The 22,065-nt window shown below is 37.6% G+C and overlaps 2 protein-coding genes across 4 annotated transcripts in view; one reads left to right on the top strand and one right to left on the bottom strand.

The window, feature by feature from the left end:
* Positions 1 to 542: 542 nt before the first annotated feature.
* LOC306844569 (putative G-protein coupled receptor 173) lies at positions 543 to 2,954 on the bottom strand. The gene has a single exon (XM_079376799.1). The coding sequence runs from the start codon at positions 2,382 to 2,384 to the stop codon at positions 1,269 to 1,271; it is 1,116 nt and encodes a 371-aa protein (XP_079232925.1). The 5' UTR covers positions 2,385 to 2,954; the 3' UTR covers positions 543 to 1,268.
* An 8,805-nt stretch (positions 2,955 to 11,759) lies between these two features.
* LOC306845105 (forkhead box protein P1-B) overlaps positions 11,760 to 22,065 on the top strand; it is a 179,730-nt gene continuing 169,424 nt past the window's right edge. For all 3 annotated transcript variants that reach the window (XM_079377683.1, XM_079377684.1, XM_079377685.1), the window contains exons 1-2: positions 11,760 to 12,080; positions 18,206 to 18,275. The gene's annotated coding sequence lies outside the window, so the exon portion shown is untranslated. The remainder of the gene's footprint in view (positions 12,081 to 18,205; positions 18,276 to 22,065) is intronic.

Raw genomic sequence — 22,065 nt, 5'->3', positions numbered from 1 at the left:
TGCTCTGTTTACATTTATTGAAGACAAATAATCGTATTTCACATCTCTAGTGGCCTGCATTCATTCTGTCAGTGCAACGCACCAGATCACATTAATGTTGTGCTGAGGGGAGGTTCAGGAAAAAAGGGCTCTGAATTATATAACTGTCTGTAGGAAGGGTGGGGGATGGAAACGCAGCCAAAAATTTCTCCCTGGATGAGTATGTCTGAAACATCACATTATGTCTCTTGCTTTCCCCACTTCTATAACATCTAAGAGCAAGTAATGAGATGGCGGCTTAGCAAAATATGCACAAAAGCCAGATGTTTTACATCAGTTTAGTCTGACATGACAACAAAATCCCCTTCTTTTAATGTCTCGTTGGCCTTTTGCGTGCATTTGTCCTCGCATTTGATTCTTGAATTGCTTTAGCACATCAACACAGTGCATTTATAATCATTTATTTTAATTAAAATACAAATCTTAGTCTCCTCAACACTGACCCATCAAATTTGCTCGTGTCCATTGAAAACTAATTTCCAGTAACAGTTTAAAGGGACTGTGAGAGGGACTTGGTTTATTCACATTTAGTCCATGTGATAGTAAAAAGCCACTGGCCATTTCACACAAAAAGTCATAGCAAATATATTACATATCAGTTATAAAGAACTCCAGAATATAAATAAATCACCTTTTTACATTATTTACATCGATATGTGGATTGCATAAATGTGGATATGGATCATCTGATGTGCAACATTGGAACAGGTCAGAGATTTCACCTCTGAAAGAAGGAAAATATCACATGCTACAGTGGCTCCAAAAAGTACCAGGACAGAAATATGAATGAACAACATTGCATTAGATAGCAAAATATCAAGTGGCATTAATTTAAAAAAAAAATGTCATTGCCATATAAATCTTTGAAAATATAAAATATTTATTAGCACAAAACAATTTTGACACGAGAAAATATTTTGATCAAATTAATGGATGCTAAATGATAGAACAGTTGTCAGTGTTTTATGTAATATATATTTGTGTGTATGTGTGTTATTTTTTATTGATTTCAATTAAAGTTGCATTTCCTGAATAGAGTGGCTTGTTACAGCAAGACTTTTTGTGAAACATCCTCTTTAGGGAGAAGTATTAGAATTCTAAACGGCTTTATTTTGAAGCAGACAAATGTGGGATGCGTTTGAACACTCCCAACCCTCTTCTGTACTTTTTGGGGCCACTGTATGTTTGACAAGCAGGCAGAACCAGTGAAAACAAGTGAGCAAAACACTTCAAATCACGCAGTAGGGCTCCATGGGTGTTTGTGTAGTCAGGCAACACGGCAAACAGGCTCTAAATCTCATCCTCAGTTCCTTGTTGAAAATGAAACATATGATGGGATTGGCCCCTGCCTGGGCGAACGTTAGCCACACGGCCGCCGTCAGGTACACCGGAGGAAGCGCGTTTCCCTTCACAAACACCCGGATGTAGCATGAGACGATATAGGGCGCCCAGAACAGCAGAAACGCCAGCGTGATCATGTAATACATCTTTCCTATCCGTTTCTCCATCTTGAACTCGTCCAGCACGAGCAGCCTCCGGTTGGCGTTGTGTGACGCCTGTCTGATGCCCACTAACGTCGGCGGCGTCGGACCGCGTCCAAACCCAGCGATCCAGTTGGCAGCGGCCTGGCCCGTCGCGCCCGGTCCGTGAAAGGTCCAGTTCTGGCTGATAGCTGGAACCAGCTGCGCGGGCTTCATTTTACGGTGGTCGTAAACAAAGCACAGCATTTTGACATACACGACGTGCGTCGTGGCCACGATCACGGCCAGCATGAGCATGAAGCCCAGCGTGTCGTTGGCTTTCACGTATCTGTGCTCGAATATGCACTGCTCTTCCTCGCGGATAAACTTGTAGGTCCCGACGTCGAAGACCGGGGGAAACGCCATGGCGACCGAGAGCGTCCACACCATACATATGACCGCGACGCATGTCCAAAGCGTCATGCGTTTGGAGTAGAACCGGTGGTGCGCGATGGCCATGTAGCGCATTACGCTGACGCAGAACAGGAGGAAGGCGATGTGGAAGCAGAACAAGACGGCCATGAACGCGATGATCTTGCAGCTGATGATGCTGTAGCTCCATACGGAGCCGCTGTTGATGGAGATCATCACGAACGGGAAGCACACGGCCGAGCGGATGATGTCTGCCACGCACAGGTCGAGGAGGAAGTAATACGGAGCCTTGTGGAGCGAGCTGTCTTTCAGCACCAGCACGGAAAGCACGGTATTCCCGAGCAGGCTAACGCAGGTGATGAGACCCAAAGACGCCAGTTTGACCGCAGACGCAGTGAAGGCATAATTCTGGAGTGAGGGGTTGCTTCCACCTGGATCACTTGTGTTCGCCATCTGTGCAAGCGCAACCCAGCCTGGGCTTTGTAATCCGACATTAAGCAGTCCTGGTCCCTCAGTTTGATGTACAAAATATCACAATCAATTGAGTCTTTTATATGACCATACCTCGAGCCTTTTGGAGATCCAAGACATCTCTTGCGTCGTTTTGATCATAACAGCGTCGTACTTTATACTTCAAACCAGATGCTGGGTAATCCATTATTTGTTGAAGAAAACCGACGTGTATTACACACTAATAAACATGTATCCGTCTCCATCGATCCGATCGCGTAAGCCGAAAACAACCCAAGACGCTTCATCGAAACATCATTTTTGAATAAATACCAGCCTATATACGCACGCATCCAGTCTATTGTGGAGATCGCGGCGGAGCACGTAGCCGTCTTGTCTAGTGCGTTCTTGTTTTGGGGGGGAGGGAGGTGAAGGGGGAGTATAATGGGAACCTCCGGTGACAGCAACGGTGGGTCCGTCTTAAAGGAGAGCGGTGCGATTCTGACACCGAGTGGAAACGAACGATAACGCCTCGCGACGCGTCGCCCCGCGCCGCGCCGGCTTGAGGCTGTCTACACTGAAGCTGCACGTCATCTTAGTACGTTCGCTAACGCGGACCAATCAGCTGTAAACGCGATGACTTCAGCAACGCCTATTTCTACAACTGTATATGTATAAGCTATATATATCGCATAAAAATAAAACAAAAATGCCATTTGAGAAGGTTTGTGGTTTGAATATTTTTACCGCTATTAAAATGTTTACAATGTGAATGTCTCGGCATGATATTTCACTCTCTATCAGTTAATTAAATAGGCTATTATTAGATTTTTTTAGTGTTAAAAACCATATGTAGGTATACATTTCATCTAGACATGCAATAAAAGATTGTGATGATGGTTCCACTCTTTAATTAAATGAAATATTCGGAGACTTAAATTACACTTTAAAAGTCTGAATTTCATTGCTTTTGATACAAAATGTCAAACCAAGTGGTAACTTAGAGCTGAACTAACTTCACTTTTGCTGGTCCCAAAGTCAATTAGTAGTGGATGTACACCTATTAGAGTATTTACATCGACATTTACTACACAGTCCGTGGTGGTCGTCCATGGGTTTCGCTCTGGTGGGTCATTTAAGGTAAGCGAAGCGCTGTCCGTGGTGCTGAAGTGACAAATCATGACTAGTAGCTGTCAATCAGCGCGCTGTTGACCTGATAAAATCTCCCAGCCCGAGAAATAGCATTGAAAGAAAGCTCTCTAAAGTAACACGGTGATATGAGAGAGGTTCTGTATCGTAACAAATATCCATTGCAGTGCGCGTGCCTTGAATCGATGGTAGCTACTTTCTTTTCCAGGTGATAAGCAGCACCAGTCAGTTTTGTGATGAATAGCGTCCTCTAGTGTTTAGTTATGATCATGCAATTAAGCAAAATTCCACCTATTTCTGTATTTGCTGATTATGTACACACACACTGTAGTGGCATAAAGACACATTACATAAACCATATTTAATGTATAGCAATCCTGTTAATATAAAGTGACCCCAAAAAGTATCTGGACACCTTTAAGGGAAAGGGAAAGGGAAGTGGTGTGTGGCCAAGTATGGTGACCCATACTCAGAATTTGTGCTCTGCATTTAACCCATCCAAGTGTACACACAGTAGTGAACATACACCCGGAGCAGTGGGCAGCCATTGCTGCAGCGCCCGGGGAGCAGTTGGGGGTTCGGTGCCTTGCTCAAGGGTCTCACCTCAGTCGTGGTATTGAAGGTGGAGAGAGTGTTGGTTATTCACTCCCCCACCTACAATCCCAGACGGACCCGAGACCCGAACCCACGATCTTCGGGTTACAAGTCCAACTCTCTATCCATTAGGCCATGACTGCCCCTTTACAGAAAAACACCCAACTCAGGGTAGGCAAATGATAAAACTGAATATCCAGCATCCTCATTCTCTTCTTGTACAACAGCAGAAACTTTAATGGGTGGAAATTTATAATCACCATGCCAATCCTGTGACAGTGCCTCTCTACAAGCACCTGGTAGAACTGCCCACACCTCTTCCATTATTCTTCTCAGAAGTCGCAGAGATCGAAACCCAGTAACACTCTGCATTGTCTCAGCTGTTCTCCAACCATCACCACTTCTTAGATCCCCCAACCTGGTATATCCAGCCTTGACAAAACAGCTTTCCACCGACTTAGAAGATAAAATATTTGTTCTTATTAATGGGTTATGGAACAAAGGTTCCCCCGTTACCCACTCCTCTGGATGTAAGATTTATCTGTGTATAACAAATGTCTTTTTCCAAGCTATTATCATTGACTTATAAAAAACTGTTAAATCCTTTAAATCCAGTTCATCAAGTTGCAACAAAAAAAAGCTGTTTATCATAAAATAAACCAGACATTTCCCGCAGAAGAGCACAAGCAACATTAATCCATCCAACATTCTCTTCGTACAACAGTCTCTTTGCTGCTTGTAGTCAAAATGCATTTAGGTGGCTTCGCACGTCTATCAGGCTTTGCCCTCCTTCATTCACTGGCAGATAAAGTGCAGGCCCAGGAATCCATTTTTGACCAGACCAGAAGAAATCCACTAATTTCCTCTGAATGTTCTTAATCAAGTCATCCGGTGGCTCAAGTACATTCAGTCTATGCCATAACAGAGACAGTCAGATTATTTGCAACCAAGACTCTGCCTCTATAAGATAACTCGGATAATAGCAAATTCCACTTAGACAACTTGGCAACAACCTTTTCCAGCATACCCTCCCAGTTCTTTTCTTTATACTGATCATTACCTAAAACACCCCCAACACTTTAATACCTTCCCTTCCCCATTTTAATCCTTCAGGAAGTTTAGGTGGCCCCGTATCCAACCAAGAACCCACCACAAACCCTTCACATTTTGTCCAGTTTACCTTAGCTGAAGAAGATTGTTCATAAAGCTTTAAGTTTTTACAGAGTATTTGAATATCATTTTGACCAGTAACAAAATTGTTTACATCATCAGCATATGCCGATACAGAATACCTTAACCCTGAATTATCACCAGGGATCATTAAACCTTTTATCTCAGTTCTTAGCTTACACAATAAGGGTTCTATAGCTAAACTATAAAGTTGTCCTGATAGAGGACACCCCTGTCGGATTCCTCTTTCAACAGGAATTGGGCAGCTCAACCCACCTCCCATCTTTAGCATAACTGAAGCCCCTTCATACAGTAATTTTATCCAAGAAATGATACTCTCCCCAAATCCAAAGGCTTTTAAAACATTAAATAGATATTCATGACCCACACAGTCAAAGGCTTTCTCTTGGTCAATAGATAAAAAAACCCACATCAAGATTATTTCTTAAAGACATTTCAATTACATCCCTCATAAGAAACAAATTGTCCATTATTGTACGCCCTGGAAGGCAGTAAGTTTGTTCTCTTTCCACCACAATATGCAAATAACTTTTGATTCTATTAGCCAAACATGTAGACTAAACACATTAAAGACACTGGGCGCCAATTCTTCAACAACCCTAGGTCCCCGCTTTTTGGCAAGAGTGATAACACAGCTTTCTGACAGCTGATTGGTAAACAACCTCTTTTAAAACATTCACAAAAATATTATACAAGTCTTCACCTAAAACACCCTAAAAAACTTTATAAAATTCCGCTGGTAAACTATCAACTCCTTGTGACTTTCCTGTAGAAAGTTGTTGCACAGCCTTTGAAAGTTCATCAAAAGAAATCATTACGTCCAATGACTTTTTGTCCTCAGGTCTTCATTTAGGAAGATCCCTTAAGATCTGATCCATACATCCAACATCGCATAGTCCATATTACCAAACTGTTGTTTGTAAAATTCTATGCCCATCTTTCTCATCTCATTTGGGTCTGAAGTAATTGTTCCATTTTTTCTTCTCAGATGAAGCATACATTTCTGTTGTGCTTCCTTATGTTCAAGTCCAAAAAAATAAGCAGTTGGAGCATCCATTTCTTTAATTGAAGATATTCTAGCTCTCACAAGTGCACCTTTAACTCTTTCTTCCAACAGTGACTTCAATTCCATTTTTTTCTTTTTTAAAACATCCATTGAACCATGATCATCAACATCAGTCAATATTCTTTCCATTTCATTAATCTCATTCTCCAAATTTTTTACATTCCTCTTCAGAGTAAAAGTAGCATTATGAGAAAATTGTTGACAAAAAACTTTAATCTGTGCTTTTGCCACCTCCCACCATTGAGTCAGATTTTCAAAATTATTTTTCCTTTGTCTCCAAACTTCCCAAAAATGAAAAAAATCTTTATCTTGTAATACTTTTACATTAAAATGCCAATAAAATTTAGGTCTTGAAACTTTTGCAATGTTGTAATCTAAAGTCACCATATGATGATCTGAAAAACCATTCGGAAATATATTAGTATTAATAACTCTATACATTTCTGATTTTCTTATGTATAACCTATCCAATCTAGCTCCTGTCACAACAGAATCTAATATCTTTACCCAAGTATATTGCTTCACCAAATTATTTCTACTTCTCCAAACATCTTCCACATTCAAATAATTTATAATATCAAGAAGTAGCTTACTAGATTTTGAGTGAGGTTCTTCCCCATTCCTATCAATTACAAAATTTGTTGTGCAGTTCCAATCACCTCCTATTACAACACATATTTCCATCATCAAATTCTTTTATTGCATCTTTTAATTTTTGAAATGTTATTTCACAATTCAATTCTATGTTTGGAGCATACACATTAACAAAAAGGAATTTAACACTTTTAATTTCTGCTAAAACTAATAAAACTCTTAAAACTTTTGTCATCACCACTTTTAAATCTAAAGATTTTAAGAAAAGAATTGCAACACCCATACTAAAATTTGCTCCATGACTTAATCTACACTCTCCTTCCCACCATCTATACCACTCTATTTCATTATTACTATCAGAATGGGTTTCTTGTAAAAAAAAATTACTTTTACATAATTTAAAGTAATAAATTCATAAAGCATTGCTCTTTTAACGCTGTCTCTTCCCCCATTGAGGTTTAAGTATCCTACTCTTACAACCTCTATAACAAAGGACAAAAAGGAAAAAACAGATAGAAAGAATAGAAGAAAAAAAATCACCCATAGTGATTTACACATCATTAGACAAATTTAATGAAATTTCCTTTTCTTGGGAGTTTTCCTCCTTCTTATTTTCGTGACAAACTTTTTCAATCGATATCTCTTCCTCTTGTTCAGTTTATCCTCTCCTACTCTTTTCATCCAGTACAAAACAGAACTTTCAAACTTTTTCATATCAGCAAGTAATTCTTCACTTCTACTACTTTCCCAAATGTCTCATCCAAGAATTCATCTATCTCTTCCAGGGAATAAAACTGCTAACAACCCATCTGAGATAAATTAGACACATCTGATACATCTGACAAAGCATCATCCTCACTTTCTTCCTCTCTTTCAGTATTAACCATTTCTTCAGTCTGTTTGCTCTCCAAATTCACTCTCCTTTCATCACTTGCTTTATCCATATCAACCAACATAATTTCTTCACCAGTTTCTAACCTTTCCACCTGCTCTACCTCCTTCACAGTTTCTTTCATCCCCATCTCCTTCTCTACCTGTCTCTCCCCATTAACCTTTTCTACCACCTTAGACGCTTCCATAGTAGGCCTAATCTCACTCTCAGTACCAACATTACCTGAAACTTCGTCATTGATCACACTTTGAACCTCCTTTTCCACTGTTTCTCCTACAGTTTCTTCCACCCTAACATTCTCATCATTACTTTGAACTGCCTCACTCCTCACCCCTTCTCTATGTGGACATAGCAATCTTACATGTCCTACTGAGCCGCACTCAAATCATTTCCCCGTGTTCGCATACAACATGTACGATTTCCCCTCATACACGTAACGGAAAGACACATTTAATGTCGGCGCATCTAAAAACATAAACACCTGCCGTCTGAACGATAACACATGCTTCAAGGATTCATGTTTACAACCAAGCGGTACCATCTTAATTCCACTTGCAAACCTTCCAAACCTTGATAACTCGCTCTGTATATCTGTATATATTTGGCTCCACCTGGTGGTCAATGTCGGAAAGAACGTAACCGCTATTTGGGGTAATTCCCACAACTATCATAACAGCTACAGCAGTGTGACATGCTATATTTAATCACTCACTCACTCAAATAAACAAACAAACAAATAAATAAATAGGCAGATGACGGGCTACAGTATAACTACACACTTTCCCTTATATGCATATACATTTTAACCTAAAATGTTGTTTGTTTCTGGTCTTCTCTTCGGTGTTACGTGATAATTCTCATACCGAGGTAAGGTATTAAAGATCTATTCTTTTAAATGGCAAAATGATTATAAGTAATACTTTCCATTGGATTTTTATAGTGTCTTAGGAGTATTTTTTGTAATATTTGTTGTTATATTTCATTGAACTTGCTTAGTATGCTAACAGGGATTTCCTTTTGTGCTCTGCATTATTATTAAGTATAGGAAATAAAAAAGTCATTATATTTTTCAAAGGTCAGTAGTGAAAATATGTGAAATTGTTCCACCTGTGTCATGACAGAATGAGATAAAGAGCTCTTTGTTTTTTATACAATAGGCAAATATCAGCTATTGTTCCTTTGTGTCTCAATTGTGATTTGAGCCACAGGGACGGATATTGCTTTCGAGCAGGCCTTAAGAAGAACAGAGCCGTCTCGTTTAATTTGCTTAATTACCTAATTAACACAACTCTAATTACTCCCTTTTTGAGCATGAGTGCGTATTGAGAAGATGTTACATAACGAATAGTAATCCTCAATTAATTTTTTTAGAGTGCCACTTTATCACAACAAGACCAAATCCATAGAGCATCAGTCGAGCCATATCTACGTGATGTCAACACAATCCAAATTTCCTTTTGAGAAACAAACTACATGTCAGTCTTGCACAAATGGCTCAGATTTTCCTGAAGACATCTAGAATTTGTATTAAAGTTCTTCAGCCAATTACTGATGAGTTGAGTTTTTTTTATTGCAGTGGTGACCTTTTGACCTCAAGGGGAATATTATATGATCTATTCATTATCATCTAATTTTAGATAAAAGACTAAATTCACACAGACAATGTCTCTTTAAAACCTGATATTAATATTACATAGTCAGATGATGAAAGTGTTATCTGTGTGTTATGTTATACTGTATAGTATGACCAGAAATAATGAATGTAAATTAATGACAGGCTGTACTTATATACAGGTAATATTTTTTTTATAAACAAAATACTGATGTAATTGACCAAACTGACCTAAAGCGTTTGGATAATCATTAAAAATACACACTTTGACCTCTTTTAAAATATTTATTATCTTGATAAGGTTTTTAATGTTGCTTTTACATACAGTATTTCAGTAGATGTCTGTCTCTTTCTTGAAAGTATTGTTGGTTAACGGCAGTGGACACAAAGTAGAAAAATAAGTCAAAAATGGAGTATATCTCCATGAAGGGCGTGTCTGTGATTGATGTATCCGTCTCATGCCTGCAGGCGTGCAGTTTTTCTGGATAAGAATATAGGCCAGTGACGCCCCTTGACATTAGATTTCATACTGTTAGCAATGTGTCCAGGGACAAAAGCATTGCAATGCCTCTGCTTGTGCTCTGCAAATGTCAAAACAGAGTTTATGGAGGTACAAGTTTTTTTTTTGAAGATTTCTAAAATGACCAAAAATATTATTGCAGCGATTAATTTAATAAAAAAGATTCTAAACCATATCTGAGAAGGACTAGTGTGAATTAAGCCAGGGCACCTTAGCTGCACATATGTGTACATATTTAGTTATTTTAAGTCTATGTTAACACATTTCTGTATTCTAGTTGGCATGTCAGGTGGTTGAAGTGTATTATTTATTTGGTCTGGTCTATAATGCACTGGATGATTTTTTAATTTTTACCCTTTTTCCTACTTTTATACAAATAGTTAAAATGATTTTTTAAACTTAATTAGCTTAAATGAACTGTTATTGCTTTCACTATAACTATTAATTTGTTTATCTTTAGTAACTATTTTTAGCAGACTTGTTTTTATGCATTTAATTTATTTTATGACAAAAAACAGCTCCACGTGTCTGCAGGAGACACAATAGTCCAGAGGGTGGCGCTCTATATCCGTGAAACACATCAATTTGGGCCCATAAAGATGCGGCGTCTTTCACTGTTACTTGAACTGTGTATTTCAGTCCTTGATCAAGGACAGTCAAGCTGTCCCTTACTCCAAGATCTGAGATTAATGCAGCTCACACCGAACAGTAACCGTCTTATTGATCCAACCAATAATTATACTCTCTTTTTCCTTTTCTTTTCTTATTATTATTTAGTTTTTTTTAAAGAATAATCTAATCTAATATATATATATATATATATATATATATATAATACAGTTCACTACATACAGATTTTGGGATTCTTGAAATATATTTGTGGCTAGCTGATATGAAATACTTTTGGGAAGCTGGGTGTAACATGCTGTTTTAAACAGGATTTTGTTAATTATTCTATAATGATTATGAATGCTGCTTTTATGACCTATTTTTTAACTGAGACATTTATCACATAAGTTAATTTAATGAGAAACAGCTCATTTAGATCTATCTATCTATCTATCTATCTATCTATCTATCTATCTATCTATCCATCCATCCATCCATCCATCCATCCATCCATCCATCCATCCATCCATCCATCCATCCATCCATCCATCTATCTATGAGAAAAAACTCTTGTTAAATTACACACACACACACACACACACACACACACACACACACACACACACACACACACATACTTTCCCTTAAACATTATACAAGATTTTACATTTAATGAAAAATCTTATTTATTAGGCCAAGTAAAGTTACACGAATATGGTAAAACACTATAATATTATGTGAATTTAGTTAAACCTAAATCTGGTTATAACCACTGAGTGTTTACTGGACTTTCACTTTTTATGCTGATATTTCGACTACTATTAAAATTCCCACACCAACTGCACTTCCTTTCTTATGGGTTGTCCTTCTCCTGAACTTTCACCCCCACCCTGTCTTGCTTCATTGGACATTTTCTTGGGAAAAAATAAGTTCTTTACTTAGCCTACATCAGTTGCACTTACCAAACTAACTAGCAAAGAAATTAATCAACATTACGTCGTCTGGCAAAATAAATAAATAAATAAATAAATAATAATAATCTCCTATCTCTAAACTAAACTAACTTATGTATCTGTGACTTTTTAACACTTTTGTTTTGCAGCGCAAAGATCTGCGTGAATGTTGTTTACCCAGCAGGTGGATGTGACGTCACGGGCGTAGAACACACAAAAATAACAACATCCAAATCCGCGATTCTCTCTCTTTTTTTTGCGTGTGCAAGGCGCAATAAAGTGTAATATCATCCGAAGCAGCTCCGTGGAGAAAGGCGGCGTAAACCGGGCTCGAAACGGCGGCGTTGCTCCCAGTACAGTGTTTGCAGCTGAAGTTAGTACCGCTGGCGGAGTGATATATTTGTTGGTTATTTACAGTGCGTTTAATAGCACGCGCTCATGGTATACAAGCTCGCGTGAAGAGTTGAATTTGTTATCGCGCACAAATTTCCGCGTTTATCGTGTCTCTGTCAAACCCCGGTAAGTTCATTCTCTTCCAGCATTCTGCAACATTTGAGGGCACATGGACAGTTTGTCTTTGTTATCTAATTGTTGGCTTATTGTTTTTAATGGCGTAATAAGCAAATTAACAAACAGCATTATTGCTCGCGTGTCTAATAACTGCTGTCCGGGGAATGAATTCTATTTTCAGTGTTCAAGCACTTTTCAGAAGTTAGCTGTGTTGCTAGCAAGTTGTTAGGCTGTTCATTTTTGTTTGTGGAAACAACATTGTCTGGCTGCATATGTGTGACGTGATGCGTAAAAACGATGTACTGAAATCTCCGTGCTTTCGTTGTCGATAGCGTAAAAGTTCGCGAGCCGAGATTTCTTTCAGTGATACAGTGTTGTATAGGGGACTTTTCCCCACGTGTTCCCTTCTACTGGTGCATTTCTAAATTCGGAATTAAATATAACATGATTAACGCGTACGAAAACTGTTCAGAATATCGCACCAATTATTCCGTGCATTAAAAAAAGTTCAGTGCAGTCTATCATCCGGTATGGAGTTGAGAACAGAAGCTTTCAGAATTAAGTGTTACTTCAGTAAAAGCAGGCTGTGTTTCAAAACCTGGTGAGCAGCCTAGCTAGACAGCATTTTTGATCATCATATAGATATCGAACGTTCGAATGCGCCTGTCAATCCCATAAATGCTGTCATGTCTCAGGGTTTGAGCGACAGCCCAAGTGCAGTTCGAGTGAAATTGATTTTCAGCATGATTATGTTGTAACAAGTGTCAGTTAAATGCGCCTTAACCGCTTGCACTTTCGGAGTTTGAGATGCATAACAAGTGGATAAATGCATTTACTAAAATACAATAATAAAAGTCGAGCAAAAGTTAGCCTACTAAAAGTGGAGGAAAGACACTTTAAACTGCATGCAGTCATTGTGCACTTAATAAGAAGAAAAGTAGCACTTTTCTTTTCTTAAAATGCCAGCTGAACTTTTAACAGTTTACATTGATTTATAATTAACCTGAAGTACTCTTCACATAATAATTTTTTTTTTTTTTAGATTTTTAATATTTGGTTGTTTTTAACATTTACAAATAAAAAAAGTACCGTAGATACAGTATCCATAATTTTTTAAATTTAATTTAATTTAAGAAAACATTTTTTATTAAATTTTTACATGCATTACAATGCTGTACTTCATATCCTTCTCATATAAATTTTTCCATACGCACAAAATGGCAGTAAAATACAGTATTTGTTTTTTAAAATTTTGAAAATGGCAAGGTACAAGAAATGTTGCTTTTTGCATTTGTGTGTGAATGTATACTATGGATATAATAAAAAGGGTACAAGCTGAAATTACTAATCATTAATTGTAATATTTATCATTACCATTTTTTTTCTTATTGATTCACTTAAATTTAACTGTTAAATGTCTTTTAAAATCACACTTTAAAATAGGAAGCAGCAGCGGCTTTAACACCCAGCGTTGGTACGGCTCAGTTCTTTGGATTAGTCATTGTCTTAGGAAAGAAGACAAAAAAAAAAAAAAGAATGCTTTTTTTGTAGGAGAAGTAAAGTAAACAGCCTCCAACAAGCGAACCTTGACAACCCAGATTAAGGAAAACACTGGAGATCAAACAGTGCTGCTGCTGGGCCGTTGTAGCTGCCTGAGAGGATGAGACAAAGAGAAGGAGGGAGGGAGAGAAAGACACTGTTTGAACAGGCACTGGAGTTTGTGTGCTCACTTATGCAGAAATGGACCTCTGCAAATGCAGACTGACCCAGGATTAAAAGCACTGGCTGAAATTTTTTTTGCAACTTTTCGGCCTTGGCCTCAGTGAGAGCCAGGGTTATTATTTCTCACGTACTTCACTACTGTGCTCACCAACTACCTGTTGTGAAAAATCAACCCTTGCATCTCAATTCTGTATTTTTTCATATAGAGTTTCCAAAAATAGATTTGTGCAAAATATTTCTTTGTCAGGATATTACAGGAAAAGCATGCAAATTTTGCATTCTAGAAGTGGTATTTTCAGATTTACTCGCAGTCGCGCAAAAGCGCTTGATGACTCAGATGTGTGCGGTGGCTATGGCACAGAAAGGTTATTAACATGTTAATTCGCTGAGGTAAAGTGTACTTAAATGAACTGTAATCTGAGAATTGTAGAGGTTATAGACAGCCTGCAGAATAATGCATGAAGTTGTGATGTCTGGAACATAACGTGGGAGAGAGGTTGCTGCGTCCCCTGTCTTGCTGTGTGTTCGGGCAGCTGTTGTCCCTCTTTACCGAGTGGCTTTCATGATGGGTTTCCTGGCTGGAAAGGCAGGCCACTGGCCAGACGCTGAATGGCTTAGGTTGAGGATGTAGCCAGCTTCTTGTTTCTATGGCAACACTGGACGCTGTCAGTGTGAGGCAGTACGTTGTTTAGAGTTAATTATAGCTTGTTGTTTGTCACACCAACCCAAGCAATTTATCATTTGCGTACTTGAAGGCAGTTGAAAATTATATAAGTTGACTGGAAGTTGTCACTTTTTCTTTTTTTAAATATCTCTCACCCAGTTAACTTAGACAGAATGTTGTTGGGGTTTTTTCTCCTTTTTTGCTACAAATGTGTAGAAGGATGTGAACTGAAATTAAATTGACAAGGGATGTGTGAATAATTATTATTATATTATATAATTATATTACACAAGTCAAAAGTTTGGACACATCTATTTATTTTTATTTATTTATTTTTATTTATTTATTTATTTATACACTACTAGTCAAAAGTTCAGAAACATATATTTGTTAATCAATTATTTAATCAATTATTTATATATACACTACCAGTCAAAGGTTTGGGCGCATATTTATGATTTATTTATTTATACACTTCCAGTCGCAAGTTTGGATGCATTTATTTATTTATTCATTCATTCATTCATTCATTCATCACATCACATTTTAGAATAAAAGTGAAATCTTTAAAACTATTAAAAACACTAATGGAAGTATTGGATTGTAGTGTCCAAAAATGTTAACTTGTATTCAAAGTTACCACCTTTTGTTTAGATTCCAATTGGGTTGTGTTTTAAACAAAATAAAGGTTTTTCTTTTAATCCTGGAGATTTGACTGCTGGCTTTCCTCCACTGTCTGCTAATTTATTAAAAATGCATTTACTTTTAGATGAAAAGAGTTTGAATCTATGCCGAAATGTTTTAGTGATCAAGACTTTCTGTACAGTAAGAGCTCACTGATTTGTTATCATTGAAATTGTTGATTTAACGCCAGTCATCCTGGATGTCATTTTTTTTATTGGATTGTAAATCCAAATGGATTGGATTAGAGGCTGGATTAAATGTTGAAATGGTGTGATACTCACAAGTCCCTTTATGCCAGCTGTGAAGTTGACAGCTGAGCTAGGATCAGCTCATTGGATCAGTTTCTCACTGATCTAGCCCCGAAGAGCTGAAGAGCAGCAGCCAATGCCTGGATTTCTGAATTTTACAGCAAATCCTTAAGCAATAGGAGGCTGTACTTTCCAGGAATTCTAAACACTGCATTTGTCTTTGCACTGCATTTTGGATAAAAGCGTCTGCCAAATGACTAAATGACTAAATGTAGACCTTCATGTCATGCATAATGTGCAAAGATTCTTCTCAGCCTTTTTTTTTTTTTTGTAAAAATTGGCATTGGTAATTCAGTTCAAAAGAAACAGCCGGAAAAGCATGCAAGAACTCCATATAGTAGTTTTCTTTTCTTGTGTGATTTCTCATGTACTGTAATATGCAAGAGGCAGGGCTCAATAGAAACGCTTATTTTCTGGTTTATTTGCTGGACAAGTTGACCCAGCAACTCAAATTTTGACCTCAATCAATCAATCAATCAATCAATTAATTAATTTATGTATTTATTAATGTATTTATTTATGCAGTTTATTTATGTATAGCATTTATATCTGGAAATTGCATCTTATGTGACTTCATTAAATATCGGTTCATAGTCTCACTCTTATGTTTTAAACATTTTATACTAGTTTATCTGATAAGACTGTCAGTTTGAAAATTTTGATTACTACTTCAGCTTGGTAACATCACCTTGGCATTTAAATCATGAACTCAGATGGCTATGGAGACCTTCACACCAGTGTTTTTCACAGAGTCAGTTCAGAATTTAGTCATTGTTACCTCTTTGGTACTCAGTCTTGCGCTTCTGAAATTAAAGCAGTGTTGCTAATTATATATGTTATGTTTAATTATATATGTTGCAAAATATAAATTTAGATTTTTATTTTTTATACACGCATATAAAGGTTTCTTGAGCAGCAAATCAGCATGTTAAAATGTTTCCTGAAACTGTTGCTGCTGAAAATTCTGCTTTTCCATGAAAAGAATACATTTTAAAATATCTTTAAATGGAAAACAGTTATTTTAATTTCTAACGTATTACTGTTCCTATAGTATATTTGACTAAATAAATGCAGCATTGGTGAGCATAAGAAACTTTTTTTCAAAAACATAAAAAAATGGATTATTCCAAACTTTTGATTCCCAGTGTAAATACAGTTTTACTTATTACTATAGTATTTATTTATTTATTCTTCAACACTTACATTCAGAGTAACAAGTTCTGAACACTGTGTTGAAAATATTCTTTAAGAAACATTGAATATAGTGGAGAAACATGCACAAGAAAGGATAGAGTAGTTGCCAATATTGTTGACTGGTAATTAATGTGCATTTTGTCCCAGTCTTTGAGTCGTTTTGTCTCTGCTTACGTGTTTGTGAAAGGGACATCATTTAAGTGCCCTCCAAGGGAATAGAGTTTTTCCTCCCTCTCAATAGCAGCATGCTCTCAATTAGAGTATGTTTAATCAGGAAACCAGCTCGAGTACTAATTACCTTATCATAGCATGCATGTTAATTAGTTTTGCGAGAAGGTTTCTTTTTTTCCAATTGAATGTTCAAATGAATTCAAAGGCGAAAAAAACGATGGAACTTTTCTTTGATCTTCTGTTTACATCTGTATGTGTGTTTATACCAAAATGTGGCCTATTCGCTGGTTTGAACTTCGAAGCAATTCGGGTGGTCTTAATTGACGTGTTGTTGCTTGTTTATTTGATATATGTAAGGCCTTATCGGATGGATCATTATAAAAGCACGGTAATTATCTTAAACGCTCAACTTGGTAGCAAACCTGCCTCATTCACATGAAAGCTCACACGTACAGCCTTTTTTTGCTTGCCTCTTTGAGAAAGCAACTGAAAGTGAATCGGTTTGAGTCATTGTCACCTCACTTCAAGAAGCTGTTTAAAAGATGCTCCTCACAGCTCTTGGACGCAGCCCAGTCTGAGGTTGACGCGCTCTCAAGGCTGGAAAACGTGCTTTGTGCTTCTGACGCGCTGTTATATCCAGGAGTTGCCGTACAGGTGGTTTTGCTCTTTTTGCGCCAGTTTACCCAAGCAAATTGAAATGTTGACTGAAACGCCATGACAACATTATTTTAGGTCCAGAAAGTTACTGACAAAAATCCAAGCGCTGTCTTTACGCGTACTTAGTCAAACAGGTGGTGATATCCAAGCTCTCAAAAAAAAAAAAAATAAATAAACTCTAACAATAAAGCTCCATTTGTTGGTTCTTTGTTTTTCCTAGTGCATAGCAAAGCTTTGTGAGTGTTGAGAAAGAGGCCTGAGAAATGTACTTGGGGATTACTGGATATTTCTCTAAAAGCATTTTGATGTTATGAATGAGCATAATGTACGATCTTCTGAGGCGCGGATTGATCAACTGGCCGTTGCCGAGTGAACTCCAAAGTTTGAAAATGAGAGAATCAATCTTTTGATTTAATATTATAGAGCGGCGAGATGGGAATTTTGAGTGCATTTCTGTGTACTTGATAAGCAATTGTTTACAGCGATTGAATGGATACTTTCAGGAGGGTTTATCGCTTGCAGTTTATTGGTATAATACACTTTTTTCCCCCCTATGATGTAGTGTAATGGTTACAGCAAATTAAACTTTGATTCATGAAACATAGATGCATATTCAAAATAAAATGTCATGAAAGCTATTTCTTTGTTCCTTAATTTATAGTAAAGTCACAAAAAATTCATATCCATAAGACCTGCCACACTGACTGTTGACATTTGTATATTTGTGATTTCAGGCACTTCAACAAGACTAAAGGGATTTATGCGTACAGCCTACGATCACCTGTCAGTTTACCTCCTGATACAGTAAGGAACTTCATACCTTTTCCTTCTGCACCAGCTTTTTTTCATTTAAAAGGAATCACAATGCTAATTCATAATACTAATTAATGCTTACATGACCTTTTTGCCTACTTGTTTTTTTTTGGTAGCCACTGAAATGTCAGCCCATATTTTGAACTCATCAGCATTGGACGATAATCTTTGATAATTCTCTATAACATAAAAGGCCTGTATTGTTATTATAGGAGCAGTAAGTCACGACACTCTTTAGTTAATCATATTAGCTATTATAAACCCATTTTGGTTTAGTCACCACAGTTTTGCATTCAAAACATTCAAAACAATCAACATTGTTTTAAAAGTTAAATGTGGAGGAAGCAGCAAAAATGGAGTAGAATTTCAACATTCAAATCCAAATGCAACCAAGTGAATTGAAGCATCTAAAGAGACAAGATCTAAGTGATAAAGCTTAAGAATTACTGTTCCATTCTGTTCATGGTTTATTCTGCGTCTCCTATCTTTTGCATCCTTAAGTTTGGTACTCCAATCCCTGTTGTTTTCTACAATCCCAATCTTGTGTACTCTTCAATTTCTGAACCGCTTGCTTGGATAAAAATGAGTTAGTTGTTATAATTGTAACATAGGACCATTCTGGAAGGAGTCTTTAGTTAAAATAGATTGCCGGTTGTAAATATGCTTACAGAGATGCGTTTTCGCATGGTTAAACATCACAGGCTTGTCCTTTATCAGTGCGTTTGACAGTCTTGCCGTGTGTCGCGTGCACCGCACAATTTGGATGACAGTGGTAACTGGCAGTCGAATAAGCAAATTATTTAGTCATGGGTTTTAAACGGGCACGACGGCAAATGGATGTCAAGTAAATGATGCAATTTATTCCCCCTTTCCTCCTCCTCGCCAGGCGGGCTGCCACGGGACTTCTGCCAGCCTTAAATAAGTGTTACCCAGATGGCACTCGCACGACGCCCACTTGGTTACAGAATTGTTCCGCAGGAATAACTCTGCTTGCCACAACAAGCAATAGGTCAATTGAGCAGCGAGTGCCTGTTGCTTGACCCGTTTTGCATATGCAAATCTGCTAATGTTGTGTCATTTCGGTAAATTCCAGGGGAAGGCAGGCTCTCGGGGCTTCCTAAATGAATTGGAAAGGAGCCCAGTTAATGAGGGCGGAGGGGAGAGAGGTAAAAAGAGGAGATGCTCGCTTCCTCCGCTCACTTCCTTTTGCGAGTACATCACTTCCAAATGCCTCTGCATGCGTCGTGGTAAAGGGAAATGTCTGTAGTTGGGCTCTCGTGGTAATGGTATAGTCCAGTGGGTACTAGGATAAGTGTTTTTTCACCCCTCTCTCTCACTCTATGGTCTTTTTGAAAACCGTTCTAGTTTTAGGAGTTGTGGAAGACAGGTGTGGTGTTTTCTATCTCTTTCCCTCAAACTCTCTGCATCTCCTTTTGATAGCTATTTATTCCTCTCTCTTTCCTTTTCTTTCGCTCTCTTTTTGCTTTGTGTCCATCCTTTTCTCACTTTCACCTTTCAACCCAGCCTCTTTTATTTTCTGCCACACTTCATGGCATGTAGGTGGGCCGCGTTATGGCTGTGAGATGGAACGAAATGAACTGAGTGAAATCGTTCGTAATGGCCATGGCTTTTCAATATACGTCTTTGCAGACTTTGGTCACAGTTGACAGTTTTGACTGGCCATTCTACATAACGTTTTGACATTATTGACAAAGTTGAAACAGTACAGGAATATTATTGGCAATGTCAAAAAAGTGTTAGATAATATCAGAACTTTTGCTCTATGACTTCATAAGCAATCTCTTATATTCTTGAAATTTGTTTCAACAGCAAAATTGTGTCAAAACTCTTACAAGCGTGCACCTTGGCTTAAGTGAACTGTGTCCTCTGCATCTCCATAACGTGCTACAGCTGCAATCGATGCTGCCCAGGGCCGACAGCAGGAGCAGGACAATGTGGAGATGATTTTCTGCTGCCAAGACTTAAGTAAACAATCCAACAATCCATAGCCCCGAAACCTTCACAATTCAAGCTCAGCTTACAACAACCCAAAGACCTTGTTTTCATTTTGCATTCTTTTTACTAAACATATGCTCACCCCATAAGAAGCTGCAAGTCACAGTTGTTTTTTTGGCAATCTGTTACATTTTGTAATGTTATAGTATAACAAACAGAACGTTTTTGGTTGGTTTTAGATCCCATAGATGCCAGTATTATGTAGAATTCAAAACTGAATTGAGAATGCCTTTCTGATTTTAATGATTAATTTTAAACGAATTTGAACTGCAAACAATGCAGAATTGCAATTTAAATTTTCAGAAAGATAGATTAATTTGTATTTATATATTTTAACATATTTAATAGTTGGACAATGATGGAAGAATGCTTCATTTTGTAGAATTGCATAGCATCAGTTGATTTTCTTTCTATTTTAATTAAGTAAATTCCTTTTCCGTTTGAAACGGTTTCATTTCATTCAAATTCCATCTCATGAAGTGAAAGAGAGACAACTTTTCAATTCTTAATTCTATCTTGTTTTTAATACTTTATCAAAAGCATGCTTTCTCGAAAAAGAAAGTTAGCATGTGGATGGTGATATTTTTGTTTGTTAAAATGCCTTCTAGTCATTGGTGTTATATTAAAAATCGATTAGAAAAAGAGAAATAGTAGAATAATAATGCTGAGTCTGAATTTGTCTAAAAAGGGGTCCAGTTTGAGAAGACGTGACTTTTCTAAACGTGCGGTAAAAGTCGAGGGAGGTTTGAATCTGTCTGTCGCTCCTCTGTACTGGAAGATGCCAGTGTGCAAATGTCAAGCCAGATATGTTTTTTTTTTTAAATAGGCAGTAAAAATGATTGTTTAGCACCTTACAAATAACAGTAATAATTGGATGTGCTTATAACCTCAATCATCAAAATGTAAATGCTGCGGATTCTCCTTTGGAATTTAATTATATCGCAGCTTGTAATCGACTATAAACCCAAACAAAACAATCAAAATACATATTAACAGGCTCAGCGTGATAAGGAAACAATCTTCTAAACTGAGATAAACCATCTCACGGATTCCTCCAGCAACCCCCTCACCTTGTATTATTTGCTCTTGTGTGATCTCTTTGAAAGCATCAAAAGATGCAAACTCTCTCTAATGTTTCTCTTCCTCGTGCCCAGAGAATAACCCCTCGATCACACTGCCAACATTCTTTTTTTAAAAGCGCAAAGAAAGATGAATTTGGGCCATAAAGGCGCGTATCACAAGGGCTTTTTATCCTAAATGGTCCTTAGAATTGTTATCTATAGGGATGGCGCATTCCCAGCACTGTCGTGTTCAATCAAGTGTCCACTTAGCCGCGGCCAGGAGTAATTGTCCCCAAGTGGGCCACACACTGACCTGTTAATGTCTGTGTTGACCCTGTAACCTTGTCAGCACGTCTAAGAGAAGAGCTCTAAATCATCCTGATCTCCTCCGGCTCTTTCCGTGCTGCCGGGTCAAAAGGGAGACCGCCGCAGGCAGACCACTCCCTTAAATTGTCCCTTCTTTGGTAGGTCATTGTCTTGAGGATGAGGTCCAGCTTCAGGATTCACACTTCTTTATTGCTGCACAATCATGGTGGTGGTAAATGAGTTCAATGCTGTGGAGTGCAATAGCAGCTGAAACGCATACAAACAGCACAGTAAAAAAACTATAATGATATGCAGCAAAGCAATTAAAACACCGTATAAAGAGTATTTACTATGAGCAGAAGACTTATTTCATTTTTAGTGTGACTGGCACTTGTTTG

This window comes from Barbus barbus (assembly GCF_936440315.1).
Source record: "Barbus barbus genome assembly, chromosome: 25".
Taxonomy (NCBI): Eukaryota; Metazoa; Chordata; class Actinopteri; order Cypriniformes; family Cyprinidae; genus Barbus; species Barbus barbus.
Note: the sequence above shows the minus strand (reverse complement) of the source record. Positions and strands in the feature narration are given on the sequence as shown.

Excerpts from the sequence above, each read along its gene's own strand:
- LOC306844569 (XM_079376799.1), bottom strand. The coding sequence starts at position 2,384 with ATGGCGAACACAAGTGATCCAGGTGGAAGCAACCCCTCACTCCAGAAT.